Source organism: Agelaius phoeniceus, chromosome 1 (assembly GCF_051311805.1).
Source record: "Agelaius phoeniceus isolate bAgePho1 chromosome 1, bAgePho1.hap1, whole genome shotgun sequence".
NCBI classification, from domain to species: domain Eukaryota; kingdom Metazoa; phylum Chordata; class Aves; order Passeriformes; family Icteridae; genus Agelaius; species Agelaius phoeniceus.
The window spans coordinates 21,088,178-21,108,131 of NC_135265.1; the positions used below are offsets into that span (position 1 = coordinate 21,088,178).

At 39.8% G+C, this 19,954-nt stretch overlaps 1 protein-coding gene across 1 annotated transcript in view; it reads left to right on the forward strand.

The window, feature by feature from the left end:
• CUBN (cubilin) overlaps positions 1-19,954 on the forward strand; it is a 144,962-nt gene that overhangs the window by 66,051 nt on the left and 58,957 nt on the right. The window contains exons 30-36 of the mRNA XM_077191935.1: positions 5,529-5,703; positions 7,289-7,470; positions 12,754-12,910; positions 14,620-14,736; positions 16,999-17,112; positions 18,711-18,839; positions 19,122-19,254. Coding sequence (XP_077048050.1) covers positions 5,529-5,703; positions 7,289-7,470; positions 12,754-12,910; positions 14,620-14,736; positions 16,999-17,112; positions 18,711-18,839; positions 19,122-19,254 — 1,007 coding nt within the window. The remainder of the gene's footprint in view (positions 1-5,528; positions 5,704-7,288; positions 7,471-12,753; positions 12,911-14,619; positions 14,737-16,998; positions 17,113-18,710; positions 18,840-19,121; positions 19,255-19,954) is intronic.

Consider the following 19,954-nt stretch of genomic DNA (forward strand, 5'->3'; position numbering starts at 1 on the left):
TCTTCTGGGTGATGTGGTACAGCGTACAGTCAGACAACTGTCTGTCCAGCACCCACACTTATGCTCTGCTTCCCATTCCCACATTCTGACTTCTGCAGGATCTGGGTGTAAGGAAGCTGTTCCATGAATTCTCCATCAGTAGCATGGGCAAGTACACCTGTGTGTCACATTGCTGACACCAGCGACTTTGAGTAGGTGGCCTGTAAAAAAAAACCTGGCTGCTTTGGCTGTTGATGAAGCCTGTTATTTTGCATCTTCATTGTTCTTTGTGCCCAGAATTACCAGACTGAAGGTTATCTGCCTATAAACTTCTATTATGCCTCTGTTGCCTGGAGGAATCCATTAAACAGCCTCCAAATCTAAATTTGCTGTGGATGACCATTTCTTGACTAGTCCAAGGACAATACCTCCATCTGCAGACGGTTGCTCAGGAGCTGTCATGATCCAGTAAGAGTACAGATGGCTGGCAACCATTTGGTTGGGAGCTTTTGACTGGGAAGGTAGCTGGGCTAAAACCAATTGAGTGACTTGCCAGACACCAATTGCCTAAAGACATAATTTAACAGGACCCTGCAGTTTGCTGCTCTGTGTTCCTGAGGAAGGTATTCACCTTAGATTTCAGGTTTCCTTTTTTTTTTGCCTTTTGCAGCTTAGTTGCTATGTTTTGCTTCATTCCAATTGTACTGATTCATCTGCTCAGATGCTCACCTTGCTGCTTGAACTCCCCTGCCTTCCTGCCCTCAGAATTGGCATGCTTTGAGTTACTTTTCTCCTGATCTTGGTTTATCCAGTTCCCAACACCTGGCTCTGATCTGCTGGCAGATAATCTAACATAAATCAACTTACAGGGGAAAATTGGTTCATGTCTTAGTGCATGATCAAAGGTCTTGTGTGGCAGCATAGAGCTTCCCCTGCCAAGCTGCAGACAAGCAGTGGAGCTTCATGTACCTTGCCACATGCATATTTTCTTGCTTTATAAAATTAATTCATTCCATGATTGACATAGTCTGAGCAGAACAAGTGATGATTCAGATTTAGTAGGGGGGAAAAAAGAACATGGCTAGCCAATTTCAGAAGCTGCTTTATCTTGCCACCCTCTTTCCTGTAGTTTCTATGTATGTCCAAGCAGAAAACCCCACTTACATTTAAGTTTGTAGAGTGTTAAAAAAAAGGCCACTGGTGTGCTTTTGATACTGTGTGTTTCAGTGATCACTAAGGTTCAAAGGATCTTTAACTCTCATATTATCTTCCCAAAAGTATCCTGTCTAAGTATCTTTGGGGTTTGAAGTCTAATTTTTCTCATGGTTATTCTCCTGATTTCACATTTTCCTTATCTCTGAGTAGTAAGTTCTACTGCTTCCTGCTTTCTTTGACACCAAACAATTTTCCAGTTGTAGGAAAATAGGAAGTCAAAGTCAGTACTAAAGTAGGTCTGCACTCTGCTGTCCCTCCATGTCCCATTCAGTCTGGTACCCGAAATAAGATGTCCTGTAATTAATATTTCCCAGCAGTTACAAAACTTGCTCTCCTGGATGCATTTATCTTTTGCTTAGGAACACCCTCATCCCTTTGACCTGGCAGTGAATTTAGGAAAATTTTAAGAGATATTTCTCATTGCAACATCTTTGTTGCTAAGTTCATTTTTATACCAAAGTTTCTTGAATATTTCACCCTTGCACATTTGTCTGAAGCATACTTGTTCTTGTAAGAGGCAGCATCTCCCTTCCCTTTCCTTTGCCTCTTAAACAAGCTGTCATTTCCATGTCAGTATCCCAGGACTGCCATATGTTTCACCAAAACTGTGCAATAATAGTTACATTAATTTTTGTAATGTGAAATCCTCAGGTTATCCCCATGGCTCAAGTGTTTGATGCATTCTCCTTTAATCTTTCTCCCTGTTTCTTTTATGGCACTGTTGCAGTCTGTCTTTTTTTCTTCCACATGAAATTCTGTTCCTTTTATAAACATCCAGAAAGCAAATTTAAATTGTTCATAAAGATATTTTCTAGAAATGTTTTATGGAAATAGGAGACATTATTTTGGACACAATGAAATAATTCAAATAGTTTTTAAATGGCTTCTATTGAAATTACATTCATAGAGGAAAACTACCATGCCTGCTTTGAATAAATTATGACACATAAATGATGACATCTTCTCCTTTAGCATGGACCAGATTTTTACAAACTATAAATATATTCTGCCTCAGCAAGATGTAGCCCTGAGCAGAAAAGGAAGGAAGACTGTCAATCTATTTCACTTCCAAGTCAGATGCTCTGGTCTTCTCATTAAAATAGAAAAAACCATCAGGTATTACCACAATTCTTATTTCTCTGCCAAAGCCAGGCTCTCTCTTTGCTGAAAGTTATATCTGGGCAGGGATCAGTGTTATTCCCAGAAAATGTGTCATGAGGATGACCAACTGCATAAAACCAGCTTTCTGTTCCTCATAACTCTGGAATGCTGACTGTTAACATTAAATGGAGCTAACGGGGCAGAAGCAAATGATAAGAACAGATTAAAACCATGGGCTTTATTTCAGTGTCCTGCAGCCCTGCTATGAGATCCAATACCACCTTATCTTGGGATCAGATACTCTGGTCAGACTAGATGTTTATTTATATTTTTTTCAGCTCAGATATCCTATCTTTATGAACCACACCCTTGAATTCATTCTTTCCATCCATTCTCTTTTCCCTCTTTTTTCATGTGGTAACTATTGGTTTTTCTCTTTGTAGCCAAATATAATATTTTATTGTTTTTTTGTCATGGAAACACTCAAACTTGTTTTTATTCCAGCCTTTATGAAAGCATCTGATTAATTGAACTGGCCTAAAGGGGAAAAGAAAATATACTCATAACTATAAGGAGTATGCCTCTGACTGCTTTTTATTTTGAAACTGTGCGGAAGGTGTTGCTGAACAGTTAACAATGTAAAGGAGACCCACAAACTTCAGATTTCCATCCATATTTCTCCCCCCTCCTTAATTCTTTCCTAATAGGTCAGTTTGAAGTGCTCAGCTTGGGCCAAGATAATGTCTGAGGAGATGCTGCAGAAATCAGCAGGGTTTATGTCAGAGCTGGGTTTGGTTCCCTTGCCCTGGGGCTGTCTGCACCAGGGATGATATGAGAGGCTGGTCCATATCATCTATATCTATATCCATATCTAATATGAGACTTATTAGATGCATATTAGAAACTCCTGCTGTTTCCTCTGCCACATAGCTTCCCTGGGCTGGTTTAGATGATTAAGAGCATGTGTTCCTGCCAGATCTCATGCTGTGGCTCTGACTCAGGGAATGTACCACAAACACATTTTAAAATTCATATTTGAACAGACTTCTGACAAATGCAGCAGTCACTGGGCCTCACAGGCAGCCAAGCAGTAGGATTTTTCTGAAGACACTGAGCTTCCAGCAGACAAACAGGCTTGTTCCCCCGACCCTGACAGCTTCATTACAGATTCTGAATCTGAGCTGTGATTTCATCCATACTGACTCCTTTTGAATGCCTTGAGACGATCGATTGGACAGAGGAGCCATTATCCATTCGAGTCATGCAGCCTCCCTGCAGAATGCAAAAAAGTGCTATCTCAGTCAAAATAAAAATGTTTAAGCTATTAGGCCTGTGTTATCAGCCACCACAGCAAAATACTGTCTTTTGAACATCTAACTGACTATGATGTTTATAGAAAAATTCATTCCTTATTTCTTCTGGGGATGCAAGCCTCAATTCCTGAGGTCTCACATTAACCTGGAGTCACTGATTTTTTGGTGTTTTTTTTCCAGCTAAAACCAAATTATTTCTCTTATATCTCTAACATCAGAGCAGTGTCAGGCCCTCTGAGTAGTTAGTGAGCAGACAATTAATCAAATTATGTAACAATGCAGTACCCTTAGCCCTGAATGTGGGGGGACTAGCTCAGCTCTTTGTTAGACTTGCTCAGATATTTAGCTTGGGCAGAACCCAAACTGCTTCTGGGGTTTAAAGGTGTCTGACAGAGCTTATTAAAATATTGAATTTCCCCTCATTTTGAAGTGATCATAGGAAAAAAAGACACATATAAAGCTGTTTCTAACTTTGCTCTTGCTTTCTGAGAAAGATGCATAGGCTGTTTCTTTTAACATTTTTATGTTTACCAAACTATTAATTTTTGGAGTGGACTTGAGGTGCTACTGTTGGAAAATTCTGATGGGATTTGTTGCCTTATATTCCTATTCTCTGCTTTTGGGTGTTTTTGTTTCTTTTTGTATTGTTGTTGTTTTGTGGTTGTTGGGGTTTTTCTGTTGTTAGAACTTGATGTTATCTAGGTTAATTTTGGGATTTATACATAATAATAAGCATACCTATAGAATTAGAATCTTTCTGTTAATTGTTTGGTTGCTGAAAGACAGCAGCACATTCTTTATTTGGTGTACCTCTTTTATAGTTTTCACATCCAAGGTCACTGCCAAGCTGACTTTTGCAGCTGCAGCCCTGCCAGGCACATGCAGTGGAGGTGGCAGACTGTCAGTATCGGGTGCCATTTCATTAGCACGCAGGAAGCCAAGAAAATCCAATAATTAAGGGCTCTAGGCACCAAAATCATGGTGCCTTGAGCCATGTGTGTTTTCTTCAGCTTTGAGAGGGAAGACTAGGGAAGGTGAGCCAGTTTCACCAGTTACAAATGGGTTCAAACTAAAATCCTATATCCTTTCTGGAAAACAAACAGGGTTAACAAGGCTTCACACTGCCACATAATTCACTGCACTTGGTTGAAAAATGCATTGTAAGTACATCATACTGCTGTGATGCTTAAGGGAGTGGTGGTTCTCTGGTTTATGACTGCCTGAGGCACACTCTCCTGAGTAGGAAACAATTACTCATAAAAGCCAAAACCCGTCTTTTGTGGCAAATATGTATTCTATATATCCTTATTTCCAAAGGACATTATTAACATTATGCAGCATAGGACATTATGTAGCTTACTTGACCCAAATCCAGTTTTTTTAGGATATTTATGCTGCCCTTGAAGTAAATAAAGTTGCAAAGCTTTTTGTTTTAGCAGAAAGAATTATGAAATCTGTCCCCAGTTTAAAAATCATCTTTAACTATGCCTCTAGATATCAGTGGTGCAAATCATCAGAACAGGTTCCTGCAAAAAGAAGCCAGTTTTTTTGCACAAGGATGCAAAATAAAAAAAAAATAAAAATCTGGGTTTATATGTCCAGAGAAACAAGGTGCTAATTCTGGAGGGAAAGGGAAAAAGAATCTGGCCAAGTCCCCATACAGAAAATTCTATTTAATGCAAGGCTGTTCTCAAATCATCTAGAATTCTAAACTTGGTTTCTACAGGTGTTTCAGGTACCAACAAAGTCTGCAGAGAAAGAGACTCTATTAGCTGCTTTACATTTTTAAAATGTTGAATCATTTTCAACACTTATAGATGGGTTGTTTTTTTTTCCTCCTAAAAACTAAACAGTTCTCATGTACTCTGTGTGACAGATACTCTCTTGGGAAAACTTTGACAATATTTCTTCCACTTCTAGGTCTTTGGTGGCCCAGATTTCCTCTCTCCTAGGCTAGCCCAGCTGTGTGTTTCAAGATCAGCCCAGAACCCACTGCGAATCTCCACCACTGGCAATTCAGCCGTTGTCCGTTTCGAGACAGACGCAGCAGTGACAGGGAAAGGCTTTAATGCCTCCTGGCAAGAAATTCCAGGTGGTGAGTATACTGATTAATGCCAGGAGAAATTAATGCCAGGAAGCCTGAGAATTGAGGATCAGCCATGCAAGCATTCAAAGTAGTCAAACAGCAGAGGACTGAAAGGTGAAAGAGAATTTGGGTGATACTGAATTTGGTAACACTAAGAGATGCTGGAAAACACACAGAGTTAAAAATTGTCTAATTATCTGAAATCTAGGCCTTTTAATGTATTTTGTTTCAGTTTCTTCTCTACATAATTAATGAAGACATTTCTGCAATGAGCAAAGGATTTTGCATGCTACCACTTCTTCCCACCCACTTACCCATACAGAGTCTTTTATTCACTGAATGGTGCTTTTGGTTTCAAATGGTAAATGGAAAAATAGCTGAGAACACTAGCTCGAAGAACTCAGTAGACTGGACCCCAAAAATATTTGGAGTGATTAGTAAATACTTGATCTCTATAATGTTTATCCATCTCCCAATGTAATTTTTTGTTCGTAGCCTTACTGGTAATCACTAAAAGAGAGATTCTTAAAGACTCAACCATGTCTCTACATGGGGGTTCTAATAAAAATGCCAATTATCAGAAAATAATTGCAATGAAAAGTGATGAGAGGCAAATTTTAATTCTTGCAGTTTTGCTTGATTAAGCACACTGATTCATTAGTTTGTCAAGGTTTATACTTCTCCTCTCTCAGAAGTTTTATGAGAAAGGCACAAGATTTTTTTCTTAATAAAAGAAGTCTACAATAGTCCTTTGAATTAATCCCCTTTTGAGATCTGGCGGCTTATTTTTTCTACTTAGGCCCCCTGAAGCTTTCTTATCCCTTTACAATGTCTTGCCTGCTGTACTCCAACCCCCTCTAGCCTCTAAAATACCCACCCACCAGAATAAAATAACAGTATAGTTGTTTTATCCTTGTATTTCTTTTTCCCTCCTCCATCTCTTTTTAAGATGTAAAACTCTGTTCGTGTTAGTTCTGTTGAAATCCCTGGTACTTCCCACACAGAATTCATCATTCTGGGCTATTTAGATATTCATGAGCACCAGATCTGTGCTGACCAGAAGTACCTGAGGGTGGAGTCCTCAGGAAGCCCTCAACTTCATGGGTAGAGAAGTAAAAATGTGAGGTTTGCAATTGCTGCACTGCTCATGAGCAATGAGGAGCTCCAGCTCGCTCAGTAAAGAAGTAATTTTCTCACCCTAAGCTCAGCTAGGCCTAGTTATTACTTTCTCAGTATGCCAGGTCTCTGGCATTCATATGAACAGTATTTTGGATTGCTTTTACAGTATCTAGGATGGAGGACTACCAGCACTAATGCTTCAGCCAGTTTGGGGCTACATTACTCTGAGCAGTGTTGTCATATATTCAGTTATAATGATAATGTTATACTTTCCAATTATAATGATAATGTTATACTTTAAAAGGAATTTCCATTGATTTTTGTTGCACAATTCAACTGTTGTAGCACTCATCTTACAAAAGCTTAATGTAGGAAATATAAAAAAGGAGGTGTTCATAGTTTAAAAATAGAGCTGGATTCTCACTAAGTATGAAAGAAAAGAGCTTGTGATTAAAACTGATTGTATCTTTTTCAGGTTGTGGTGGTATTTTCCAAGCTAACAGTGGGGAAATCCATTCTCCAAACTATCCTCAACCTTATAATAACAACACTGATTGCTCCTGGGTTATCCAAGTTGACCAGAGCCACAGAGTCCTATTGAATTTCACGGATTTTGACATTGAAAATCACCACTCATGTAACTATGACAATGTTGAAGTAAGTAACAAAAGAAATTTCAAAGTTTCCTTGATTAGTCTGGTGAAATGCTTGAAAAATAACCTCATACACAGATAACTGTTATGATGACACCCTTTCCCATTTGTAGTGCAGTTTGCCACAGCTTGCTCCAAGCCATAGGATGAACTGCTGATATATATAGCAGATTGCCCACACTGCTACAAACTCAGGAGAGAGGGAGTCTGCATCCAGAGGGAATTGCTGCTGGCTGATTTTCCTTATGTATGCACTGTTTATTCAGGTGCTCTGCAGCTGTCTGTTTAATTGCTTCATTAGACCCTCTGCTCTCTTTAAAGCTTCACATTGCTGCTGGTTTGGGAACTTCTGTTGTCACAGAAACTCAAATTGCTGCTCAATCAGTGCACAACAACGAAAAACTCTCCAAGTCTCCTCTTGGCCTTTTGGGAGCAGGGACATGAAATCCTGGCCCTCGATGTCAGATTGCACTTCACTCAGTACAAAGGCATGTGTGATCAGTACTAGTCAGATAAAGCACAGTGACTGTAGCCCAAAATCCAGCTTTCCTCTCCTTGATAAACTGTCATTCACAAAGAACTCAATTTGGCAGGAACTGAGACTCTTTTGAAAACAGCATCAGTTTTAACAACATTGCCTCGTAGAGCTTTTTTGTACTGAACTAGAAAAAAAGGAAATGTGTCCCCATTTTGTTGAGCAGAACTGAAGATTTCATTTGCCCACAAAGCGTCTTTGTACAATGACTGTTCCTTTTTTTTTTTCCTCCTGGTTATGAAGCATAAGGAAATATGGCTATGTCTTTTTATTTAAATTATAAACTACATCAGGAAACCTTTGAAAAGGAGCTTTCAAATCTTCTCTGCTATGACACAGGAGTGGAAAGTCAAAGTGCCTGACAGAAACACAGGCTATCTAAGATGGTTGTATTTGTATTAATGCAAATAAGCCATTCACAAATTAAGGGCTAAATTCTGAAAAGGCCTGATATACCTGTTTCTCTTCTAGACCTGATGCCAATGGATGCTTGCACAAATCTTTACACTTTGTGGAGTACTCAGTTCTACGAGCTCCTTGCAGCTACAAGCACAAGTCCCCCATTACATTTACAGGCTGGATAGGACTGTTTTGAATCATTGAACTGTTTTGAATCATTGAACTGTTTTGAATCATTGACTGTTTTGAATCACTGAGTTTTGAATCATTGAAAAGAGTCATTCCCTCAGTGGCCAGAGGAGATGGCTGTGCCAGAGCTCTTTGTGTGAACAGAGTCTGCAGACCGTGTGCAGTGACACCCCTTGTCTTCCAAAGCTATAGCAGTATCTGTGGTTTGCTTCTGCTTTTTGGTTTTTTGGTGGTGCTGAAGAAGGGAGTTGCCCATTATCCCCAACTGTCCAAACACAACTGGAGAGTCAAATTTGATGCAGACTTCAATCACTGCCCACAAAGTAGAGTGTGGTTTGAAAATGGATGAGGGGGAATGCTGGTTTGAAGCCAAGAGAAAATAAAGGGATCTGAAGCCTTGGTGTATCAGGTAGAGTTTTTCAGTGCTCATGTAAGGGAACCAGCAGGGCAAAAAAGAAGTAAATGAGTTTTCTTTCACTCCTGGTGTGCCAATAATAGGAGAATCACTTGTTACGAACACCTGGATGTGATTTGTGTTCACCTTGTTTTGAGACCTGCTATATGCCTCACATGTAGGAGAGCAGAGTGAGGGGACAGAGAGTGCCTGGAAAATATAAGTAGATGTCTGACTGTGAATGGTTTAGGAATTGCATTCCAAAAGCTGTGGAAATGGAAAATACAGGCAGCTAAGGAAGCAGGTGGGTTGTTTTTCTCTCCCTAATATAGGAACAACTACCATGTACGAGTAGCACAGAGGTTCCACCCTTTTCTGTTTCTTGAATTTTTACTTATCTGTAGGGATTTTAGTTCCTCTGTGAGTTCTCTTGGGCTTCCCTCCACCCTCGAGTGCACCAATGGTCTTTTCCTTCACCCTCCCCCCTCTAGATCCACTCATTTTCCCCTGCATTATGACTCAAGTCGGTTTTTTTTTCCAAATATTTCTCCCATAAATTCCTTTCTATGGGGAACACGTGAAAACATTTTCTCCTCTAAGGTTTTCCATTGCACGTGTGTTATGTCAGCAAAGTGGGAGGAGGGAAAATACTTGTGTCTGCTGCTTCTTGGCTATGCTGCAACTCCATAAAGCCTGGTGCATTTTTCTGTTCAGCTCAGTGATTTCAGATGTGAACCTGAGCACAGATCTAGGTTCAGCCAAATGTATTCTGAGCCTGTAATGGTAAATCATGGGATAACTGCCCAGAGCTCCCTCTAGAGCCAATGGAGGGAATGCAGAGAGCACATACTTCATTTGTTTAGTTTTCTAAATTTAGTTGAGTCCTTTGCTGCATTTTAGTTTTCTTTCTTCTTTGTTCTGAGAACGGATGATCATGTCTTCATTGTTAAATGAGGATGTATAGCCTTTCTCTAAGCTCAAGTCTAACTCAGTTATATTATGCAGAAAGCATAAGATCTTTGAGAAGAGTTTTTTGTTGTCATTGTCACCATACTTGAGTAAATTTTCAATTCCTCCCTGTGTACCCACCCCTGTGTTCTTCTCTCGGGAGAGCGTGACTCACAAAAATTTGTTTATTTGAAGGCAAATGGACAGAGAGAAATTGTGACTGTACCAATTGCTGCAGTTTTGGACTGTGTTTAACCAATAATGTATCTGATGCTATGCCAGGAGCTCAGGTCAGCAAGAGTTTCAAGAATTTGGAGAGTGGGGGGGAACATGGCTCAGAAGGCAGTGCTTGTAGCACAAGGTCCTGAAAAGGGGAGTGAGGATTAGCTTATTCTGTCCAGTGAGTTTGATTAAGTAAATGTTGTTTTTGGTTTGTTTTTTTTCTTTCCTGTTGCAGTATAACAAGTAAAACACAGGAATATAGAAATGTGAGCTTCTGGGAGATAGAGAGGAGGTATGACTTCATTTATTCCAGGTGCTAGTGAAGAGGATCTTTCAAGAGAGAACAGTTAGAAATATGTGGAGGTTTTTGGGCTCAGAAGACAAAAATTGACATCTTTTTGTCATGTGTTTGTGCAAAGTTCAGGACACATTTGAAGAAGGCAATGAGTCACCCAGTTATGTTCACTGTGGAAAGGGAATTGCTGCTATGCACAATGCAACTGAAAACTTGGCTTTTAATTGAGCAGATGCATTTGTTTTCCTAGGCCTGCAGCCACAAAAATGCATTTCTCAAATGTTTTTACAATAACTTTAAGAAACTGCAGAGGCTCAACTCTTTCCTGAGCTAGTGTGTGAATATTGTGGTTTCTGATCTAACTGCAAGCCTGAAATCCTCCTGGTTGTATCCTTAGCTGGGCAGAGGCATGCAGATCAAAGCCAGCATTTTACCAGGAGCAGTCAGGCCCTCTCTCTATGCCCTGTCAATGCAATGCTTCTTCTCAGACAAATCCTCTCACTACTGTCTAGGAAAAGACACTGCCTTAATTCCTAAGGGTTATTTTTTCCCCCCACATTCCATGGTTTGTGGTTTTTAACTCCAGGCTGTCTGATTTATATACAGAATGTATGTGCGGAGGAAGAATAAACACTGCACACTGTGTATTAGAGGGTGATTGTGGCAGGCTGCCAAGAGAGAAGAAAAGGTTGAATGGATGGATGTTTTTGGGTGTCTTTACCAGGTACTCATTTTAACAGGCATTGCAGGCTTAATGCTCCATCACCAGATCCCACACAGCTAGCTAGTGTTCACAGAATCACAGGCAAATGTTTAATTCATGAGTACAGCATTGACTATGTAGGGTATGTCAGGGGATTAAGGAGGAGTTTTGTCCCTTGTTTCTTAGCTCTGAGGTTTATTTGAGACAGGTCATCTTTCTCTCAGCTGCTGGTTTTTTGAGTTTTTTCACTAGTGTGTTCAAAAGCCCTTGAATACTGGAGGCAGAAACATTGCATTGTGTTACACAGTCTAGTTAAAAATTTCTAATTCATTGGTGCTGCCTTGCACAGACTTGCTAGGATGTGAGGCATTTTGAAGTAAAGGAAGATATTCTCAATAAAAAGTACATGTCTTCTAATCTGATGGCATTTGTATAGCTTTTATACAGCTTTTAGCCTCCTGACTCCATTTTTGGGTACTCCTATGCATATTTTAATCCATATTTTTCTCCATGATATTAATTGATGTGCCTATGGCAGGGCAGGATGTTAATGCTGCAACAGGAACTGAAATCAACTGCTGTTGCAGCCCAAAGGCTCCTCCTCTGTGATCATGCAACTGTGCTGGGAGCTCCAGTGCTCCTTACTGCTGCAAGGAGGCACTTCTGAGACTGTCCCAGGGCTCCCAACACAGCAGCAACAAATCACTTCTGCTGGAGTGCTAGGAGTGATTAATGGGGGACTGAGACCGTGGCCATTCTTCTCTCTCTGTACTTTCTCCTGTCAAAATTTTGATGTTGCTTAAATTATAAACTCATTGGTTTTTACTTCTCTGTCCTTCTCTTCCTGATTTTGAAACAGGAAGGAAACAAAATTATCAGCTGTGGGGGGGAAAAAGAGAAGGAAGCCTTTTGTGGTAAAATGAAAAGTGATGAAAAGTGAAGTTTTGTAAACCTATCTACTTACTTTCTTCCTCTTTTTTTTTTTTTTTTTTTTTTTTTTTTTTTTTTTTTTTTTTTTTTTTTACTTTTCTTTACCCTCTGCTTAAATAGCACTTGATGTATATGTGTGTAATTTGGCACTCTGAAGCTTTTATAAAACATAAATATAGGACTCTGATCCTTGATGCTGGACCTAAAAGCCTTAATCCTAGTGACCTTTTATCCAGAGTCATTGCTCCCACTGATGCACCAGTTGCATGTTAGGGCCAGTTTAGAAATCTTTACTGAGACAAGATGTAGGGTTTAACTGAATGAAAGCTACACAGGAGCTCGTGTTAGCCATTAACAGAAAGCAGCTAATATATGGGGACATCTGGATTGTTAAATGAGTGTTGCTTCAATACCCAATACACATGAAAGAAGATGTTTACTTGGAGAATTTTGTTTACATTTAGTTACAAGGGTCCCAGTAGCTTCTACCTGAAATATATGCATTTTTTTGGAAATTGCCACTTAAGATAGGCAATGTACAGCTTGTTTGCACTGCCCATAGCAGGACTACATAATGATCAAAATTTATGAAACATAAGAGAGGGAATGAAATTAAAGTCTTCTCAGTACTCCCATTGAAACCAAATACTTTATTTGATATTTTCATAACAGGTATTTGATGGTCCTAACAATGAAGCACCACTTCTTAAAAGGCTCTGTGGAACAGAGCATCCTCCTCCCATCACATCCTCCAGGAACCTGATGTACATCAGACTGCACTCTGACACAACCATCCAGCACAGGGGCTTCAGTGCTCACTTCACAGAGGGTAATTGCACCATTTACATTAATGCATATTTATCTCATCACCACTTTGTATCTGACACAGTCTTTTAGCACAGCTGATAATGGAAAGTGTCATTTCTACCCATGCAGCACACCAGTGTGTATCTTTACCAGGAACAAATTTTTCCAAATTATAGACAAAAGACTTTAAATTCGAGGATCAACTTAGATTCTTCAATTGGGAAAAAAGAAATCATACTTTTTATAGCAAGGCATCTAGCACACATCAGCTACTCTTATTCTTCCTCCCTAGAGGGTTAGCTGTCCATAGCTGTCCTGAGAAAAATGTGCAACTGGCAGTTTCCACAGACCTAGTGACAAAATAACATTTTATATGGCCATCCATGCGCATGAATCTGAAAAGCTAGAAAAGAATTCTGTGGTGCTGTTGATGAAGCCCATGGATTCAGGCCTGCATACCCTGCCAAACATCAACTATCCAATTTGTGGCAGACTAATTGGTATTTTACATGGTTTCCTTTTTAATGAAAAATGACACCAACTGGGCAGAATATTTTTCATGAAGTTACATACTATTTGATTTGCTTTTACTTTTTCTCAGTAATTTGGGAAACAGCTTTTCCCCAAGATACAGACATTTAATTTTTGCAGACAAAATCAGTCTCTCTAATTGTCCTCTCAGGATTCTTTTCACTATTAATTATTGCTTTTCCCAGAAATGTTTCTTTCTCAAAAATATTGTGAAAAATTATAAAGAAAAGGAGGATCTTGTCTGAACAAAAACCTCAGAAACCCCAGTTCCTGAGGTACTAGTTAGATACCTAATTAGGCATTTCTGGCTAACAGTGGTGAGAGCCTGAACTGTTCAGCTTTCTCAGAACACATTTACTGGGTTCAGTAGTGCACAAACCATGTCTGGTGAGTGAGTGCTCCCTGCCTAGGATGTTAGCAACCCAGCTCCCCTCTTCCTAAGAAAACTCAATTAACTAAGTCCCATCTTTTGTACGGTGTTTGAGGCAGCACAGCACAATAAATGAGTCTCACTCTTTGGTACTCAGCTCCTCACCCTGCAGTTTAAAGCAGGTGTGTGTTAAACTCTGACCTGGGCAGTTTATGGGCTGCCAGTGAGCTTAGAGATGGGGCATGGCAGCACTCAGCACTGTCAGCCAAAGTTCTGCAGGCAGTCAAGCTCTGGAGTGTGTGCAACACCTCACACAATTGTAGTTTGGCTGACACAGCTCACAAGAGGATCCTGCCAATGCAATGTGGGGCCACCCTTAGGTGCTGGAAAGTTGTGGACAGTTATTTATTACTTTCTTCTTCCTAGCTGCCAACATAAACAAATGGCCAGAGAAATGGGTGTTTTGCACTACCCTTAAACCAAGTTATTTTGGCCCTGGGGTATCTCTTCTGGGCTATGAAGAGATGAAAACTATCAGGTCTAAAGTCAGTCTGGCTTCTTCCAGATGATCAGCCAGGTGCAGTATGGCATGTGGTCATGAAAGTGCAGCCAGTGCTGGGAATTAATCCTTAAGTCTCTTCTTCTGATTAAATACTATTGCAAATTTTATCCTCATTTCAATGTACCTTGTTACACTTGATGTACCTTCTTACAAGCTGATGTACCTTGTTACACTTCATGCATTCATTTTCACTACAGAATCTAAGCAAGGTGATTTGTATATATAAATATTTATATATGTATCTATGTTTGTGTGTTTCATTCTAAAGCATGTGGAAGTTTCATAGAGTCAGATTCAGTTGGGGCAGCAATTTCCTCTCCTCTGTATCCTGCCAAATACCCAAACAATCAGAACTGCAGCTGGATTATTCAGGCTCAGGAACCATGTAAGTAAAAACATCTTTTGTAGTTAGTTGGGATGACTAATATCCTCATCTTCTTTTCTGAAATAACAATGCAAAATTCCTCCTTTATTTCTTTAGGAAGTTCTGCTTCCTGGTAGCTGTGAGTGTGGATCTCCCAATCTGTCACAAGTCAGATTTCACTGTAAAAGATTAAGTGCATAGTGAGGAAAACAATCCACAACTTTGTCATCCTAGCCAATTTACTGTGACCCAAGTGTTAAAATTATAAATGAGGTGTTGAATGCCATGTGAAGTTGGATTCATTTGTGAGAAAATCTAAGGGTTTACATATAATTAAAGCACTTGTATTTAGCTGAACTTATTTTGGTCTGGAGTTTTCAAGCTGGAGTTGTATTATATGAAAACTATGCTGTTGACATTAAAAAAAATTAGATTGAATAATGAGAAAAGGTACACAGAAATTTCAGTTTCACATACAAACAAAAATGTATAAATAAGCTGTTCTTATGTGCATAGATACACTTTCAGCTATTCATAACTTTACAGAGATTTATGATTAATCATAAAACACTGAATATTTTCCATCAAATACTGCTACTGCTTTTAATACCCTCTATTATCTTTACATTCTATAAAATTCCTAAAAATAATTTGTATGTGTTAAATCCTATAATAATGTCCTGGTATTCCAATTTAAAATAACAACTATTCTACTTCAGTTCTACATATTATATTTAGACATTGTTAAAATCTTAGAATGTTTCAATCATATTTATAAGTTTATTTTGCTAGTTTATAAAACAAATATCAATTTGCCAAGAAAATACGAAAATATAAATCAGGAGGTAAGCAATCCCTTTTTAAGCATAGTTACTGATACAAATATGATGTCCATGAAAAGGACGTCATCTGAGCAGTTCATCATCATCACCTATGTAATGTTTATTTTTAAAGACAAACTTTCCCCGGATTTGTATTGAAAATTCATACATGACTGCTGTCTCCTGAATTACATGAGTATGAGAGGCCATAAAAATGCTGTATGAGAAGCAGTGACTTCCTTCACTTACCAGCACCTCATGCCTCATGTTGCAGCTGCACGTGGTTTCATGCATTATGCTCTATGTAATGCTACTATTTATGGCATTTCATAAATAAACAGCATGCACACACTGCACTGCATACCCGTGTCTGATAGATTCATCCAGTGGCAGGCCACAGCAGAGATCCTGCTCTGCTTTTACTGGGAAGGCCAACAAGTCTCCTGCTCTGGCCACCCACTGTGTTTTTCGTTTTTGCTGTGTATCCTGAGGACCTGCATTGACAGCTGTGATTGACTGAGCAGGAGGGACACAAAGGATGCAGCTGAATGCCAGCCAGGGCACCCTGCTGGATGCAGCCCGGGGTCTGTGGCTGTCATCTCAGCTTCTTCAAGCCAATTAAGTGGGGCCCAGGGAGAAGCAAAATATTTGTGTCGAATTCAGTTTGGTCAGTGTGGGAGAAAACTTAGTTATCATCTAAATCATGAGACTCTTTCTGACCCACTCAAACTGCATGGAACCCTAAGGCCAGTAATAACTACTGTCCCAGACTGGTGTCAAGGACAGCCTCTTTTCTGCCAGCCGTGACTTCACCTTTGTTTATATCAGACAAGCAAGAGTAGTAGGAGAGTCAAAAATACCCTGAATCAGAAATTCACTTTTTCATGATATAGCCTGCAGTCCAAGAGCATGGAAAATCCAATTCTGTACAAGTACAGCTGAGGGTAGTTAATGATCCTTTGACCAGTCCAATTGATGAATATGGAGTGTTGCAACATGATGAAAGAAGCTGCTCTTTCTAAGCCTGGAGCAGGGCACATTTGTCCAGATCTATGATATAGATTGCAAAGGGACAGCAGGTCATGGGTGTGTAGAAATAAGTACTGTTTCTGAAAGTCTGTAGGTTTTCCATGTTTTATTTGCTATTTTTTTCAGTATATAATGAAGTTGTCCAGAAACAAGGACACTTAGATCCATGTGTATATGCTAAATCCTCTCCTTCTAATGTTGATTGAACTAGAAAGTACTGAAAGGTACTGAAGGGATTTACCAGGACCTTTGCACTAAAGGGTAATGCACTCAAATCAAATTAATTCAGTATGTAATGAAAAAAAACTACTTCAGATATGCTTTATGGGGACTGATTGACTTCAGAGGAAAAAAAGAACATTTCTTTACATGTAAATATTTCTCTGTGAAATTACTAACTCGTTCCTAAATTTTTACTCTTTGCTCTTGCCAGTCAACCATGTCACACTTTCATTCACTGACTTTGACATTGAAAAAAATGGACAAAACTGTACAACGGATTTTGTGGAGATTTTGGATGGCAATAACTATGAGGCTCCTCTTCAAGGTATTGTACCTTTCCCTTGTGTATTTGATATATATAGAGCTACACCCAAGGTAAGCAGGAGAAGATTTTCTGTTCATGGTCTCCTGCTTCATGGATTTTCTTTGATAACAGAATCTCCTTGGCCTCTCTGGCCAGAGGAAATTGAGAATGGAGAATAAGTCTTCAGTGTGAATGGCAGAGTTCTCCCAGGCTCTGACTCTGCTCCTGCTAACCTGCAGTTTGGTGTTGACTCCAGCTGCCTTTTCCTTCCTCCTCAGTGGAACAATATTGGGAACCAAGCAATTCAGTTTAAACCGAATTTCCATTTAACTGCTCAAAACCATAACATAACTCACAAGCACAGTAAATAAGCACAGTCCATGCTAAACACGTAAGGAAGCTGAAGACTTCTGGGAGAAGAAAATGGTTTTTGTCAAGCCATGGAAAGCCTAATTCTTCTGCTCTTTCCTGAGTTTTTGAAGCTTTCTTCTGACTTCTCTGGACAGTACTATCCCCTTCAAGTGCCAGGAGCAGCCTGAAGCAGCAAAATTCCCAGCCCTGGTCACAGGGTGGTCCCAACTCTCCTCATATCCCTAGGGCTACCCCTAATTACTTTCTGGAAAATTCAGAATATCTCTGTCTTATTATGTTCTCCCTTAATCTGTTTTTGTACATGCTCCTTTGTTGGGAGTTGGCCTGCAGTCAGTTTAAATGGTTTGTTACTAGGAGCAGAATCCATTTTTTGTCTCCTATCCTTGGCTTTCACTTGCCAAAAGAACTTTTTAGTTCTTAAAGGGGACATGTAAGAAAGATGGGGAAAAACCTTTTAGAAAGGCATATTGAGATTGTCATGGTTTTAAGCTAAAAGAAAGTAGATTTCAATTTCTATTTACTTTCTAGATATAAAGAAAACATTTTTTACAATGAGGGTGGTGAAATACTGCAACAAGTTGTCCAGAGAATTGGTAGATGCCCTGGAAACATTCAAGATCAGGCTGAATGAGGTTCTGAGCTACCAGATCTAGCTGAAGATGTCCCTGCTCATTGCAAGGTGGTTGGACTAGATGGTCTTTAAAGGTTCCTTCCAACTCAAAGTATTCCATGATTCCATGATACTAACTGCTGTCTTTTTATTTACTGGAAGATGCCTTTTTGACAGACCATGACCCATATTCCTAATCCCCATGTTACAATCCATTACAGGAGAGATGGTCTGTTATTTTTCAGGTTGTTTTTTTTTTTCATCAGAAACCAATTGAGTGAAATGGAAATTGCTGTCAGATATATTTGATAGGTTTTCTTGGGGTTTATTTCCAATTAGGCAGTAACTACTCATTTTTTTCACTTTCATTGAGGGAACTCAGTGACAGAATAGCCAGGGACCAGGGTGTCTGGTGTGCCAGAGGTCCTTTTGTTAAAAAAATTGCCACAAGAGTTGAGTTTTGGGCAAATGTGATGGAGTATTTCTTTTTTATGTAGATTGAATTGACAACTGCAATTGTGAGCAATGAACATTACTCCTGCTTGTTGTCAGGCATTAACTCCAAATGTTAAATTAGCAGCAGTAATTACATGCTGAACACTTGTGTTTTTTCCCTCTGTGTTCTGCTCTCTTTCAGGCCGTTACTGTGGCACTACTATGCCACATCCTATCACTTCTTTTGGTAATGCCTTGGTGGTGAATTTCATCTCCAACAATGATATTACTGCCAGGGGCTTCCATGCCACCTATGCTGCATCTTCATCATGTAAGTCCATACAACAGGTGCTACTTCCTTATGCCACTGACTTTTAAGAAAAAGAACAGAACCTTTACCTCTTTTTCTCTCTGCCATTCAATTTTTGAACCTCCCCTGTTGCCCTTCCTCTTTTTGGCCAAGGTCTCAGCAAGTACATCAACAAGCTAAAGAACAAAGAGACAAGGAGAAATGCTTTCTTGATTAGCAAGTGCTCTGTCTCTGTCAAGTTTTTTGTTGTTTTTTTGTTTATGCCATCCTTTCCAAGCCTCTGCTGTCTCTTTCTTGTTGCAGCCTGCGGGGGTACTTTCCACATGGACAGAGGAGCTTTCAACAGCCCTGGCTATCCCGAGCCGTATCCGCCCAACAGCGAGTGTGTCTGGACAATCCTCAGCTCCCCTGGCAACCGGCTCCAGCTCTCCTTCATGTAAATCCATTGCCAGGGGTCATTATTCAGCCTTTGACAGACCTGAAGGAAGGATGCTCTGTGTTTGTTAGGAAATGTAATTACCCAGTGATAAAGCTGAAACATATTTTTAGAGTAACTTGGAAAGAGAACACAGCAGGGGTTAGTGGCAGCTTGCAATCAGTGTTTCCCTGTCTTAGTCATTGCTTCTGTTAAGGGATATTCAGCATTATATAAATAGGTGGTTTATTATTTGAGCAGCATGAGATGGTGAAGCCAATTCTTACTCACCTATAAACAAGAAGAGGAAATTTAGCATCACTCTGCCTTTTCATTGCAAAGGAAATTCCCTCAATGTAAAGATTCATTTTAGTGTTTGTTATATAGCTGATTAATATAAAGGGCCTAGATATCCCACACATTGTAGGGTTATGCCTCTGGAGGGATTTTGACACATTTATGAAGTGGGCTGAGGTAAACCTAAATGAAATTCAACAAAGGCAAGTACCTAAACCTGGGTCAGGGCAGTCCCAGATGTGCCCACAGATTGGGCAGAGAAGGGATTGAGAGCAGCCCTATAGAGAAGGATTGGGGGTGGTGGTTGATGAAAAACTCAACATGAGCCAGCAGTGTGCACTCACAGCCCAGGAAGCCAAAGGAACCCTGGGCTGCATCCAAAGCAGTGTGGCCAGCAGGTCAGGGGAGGATCCTGCCCCTGTCT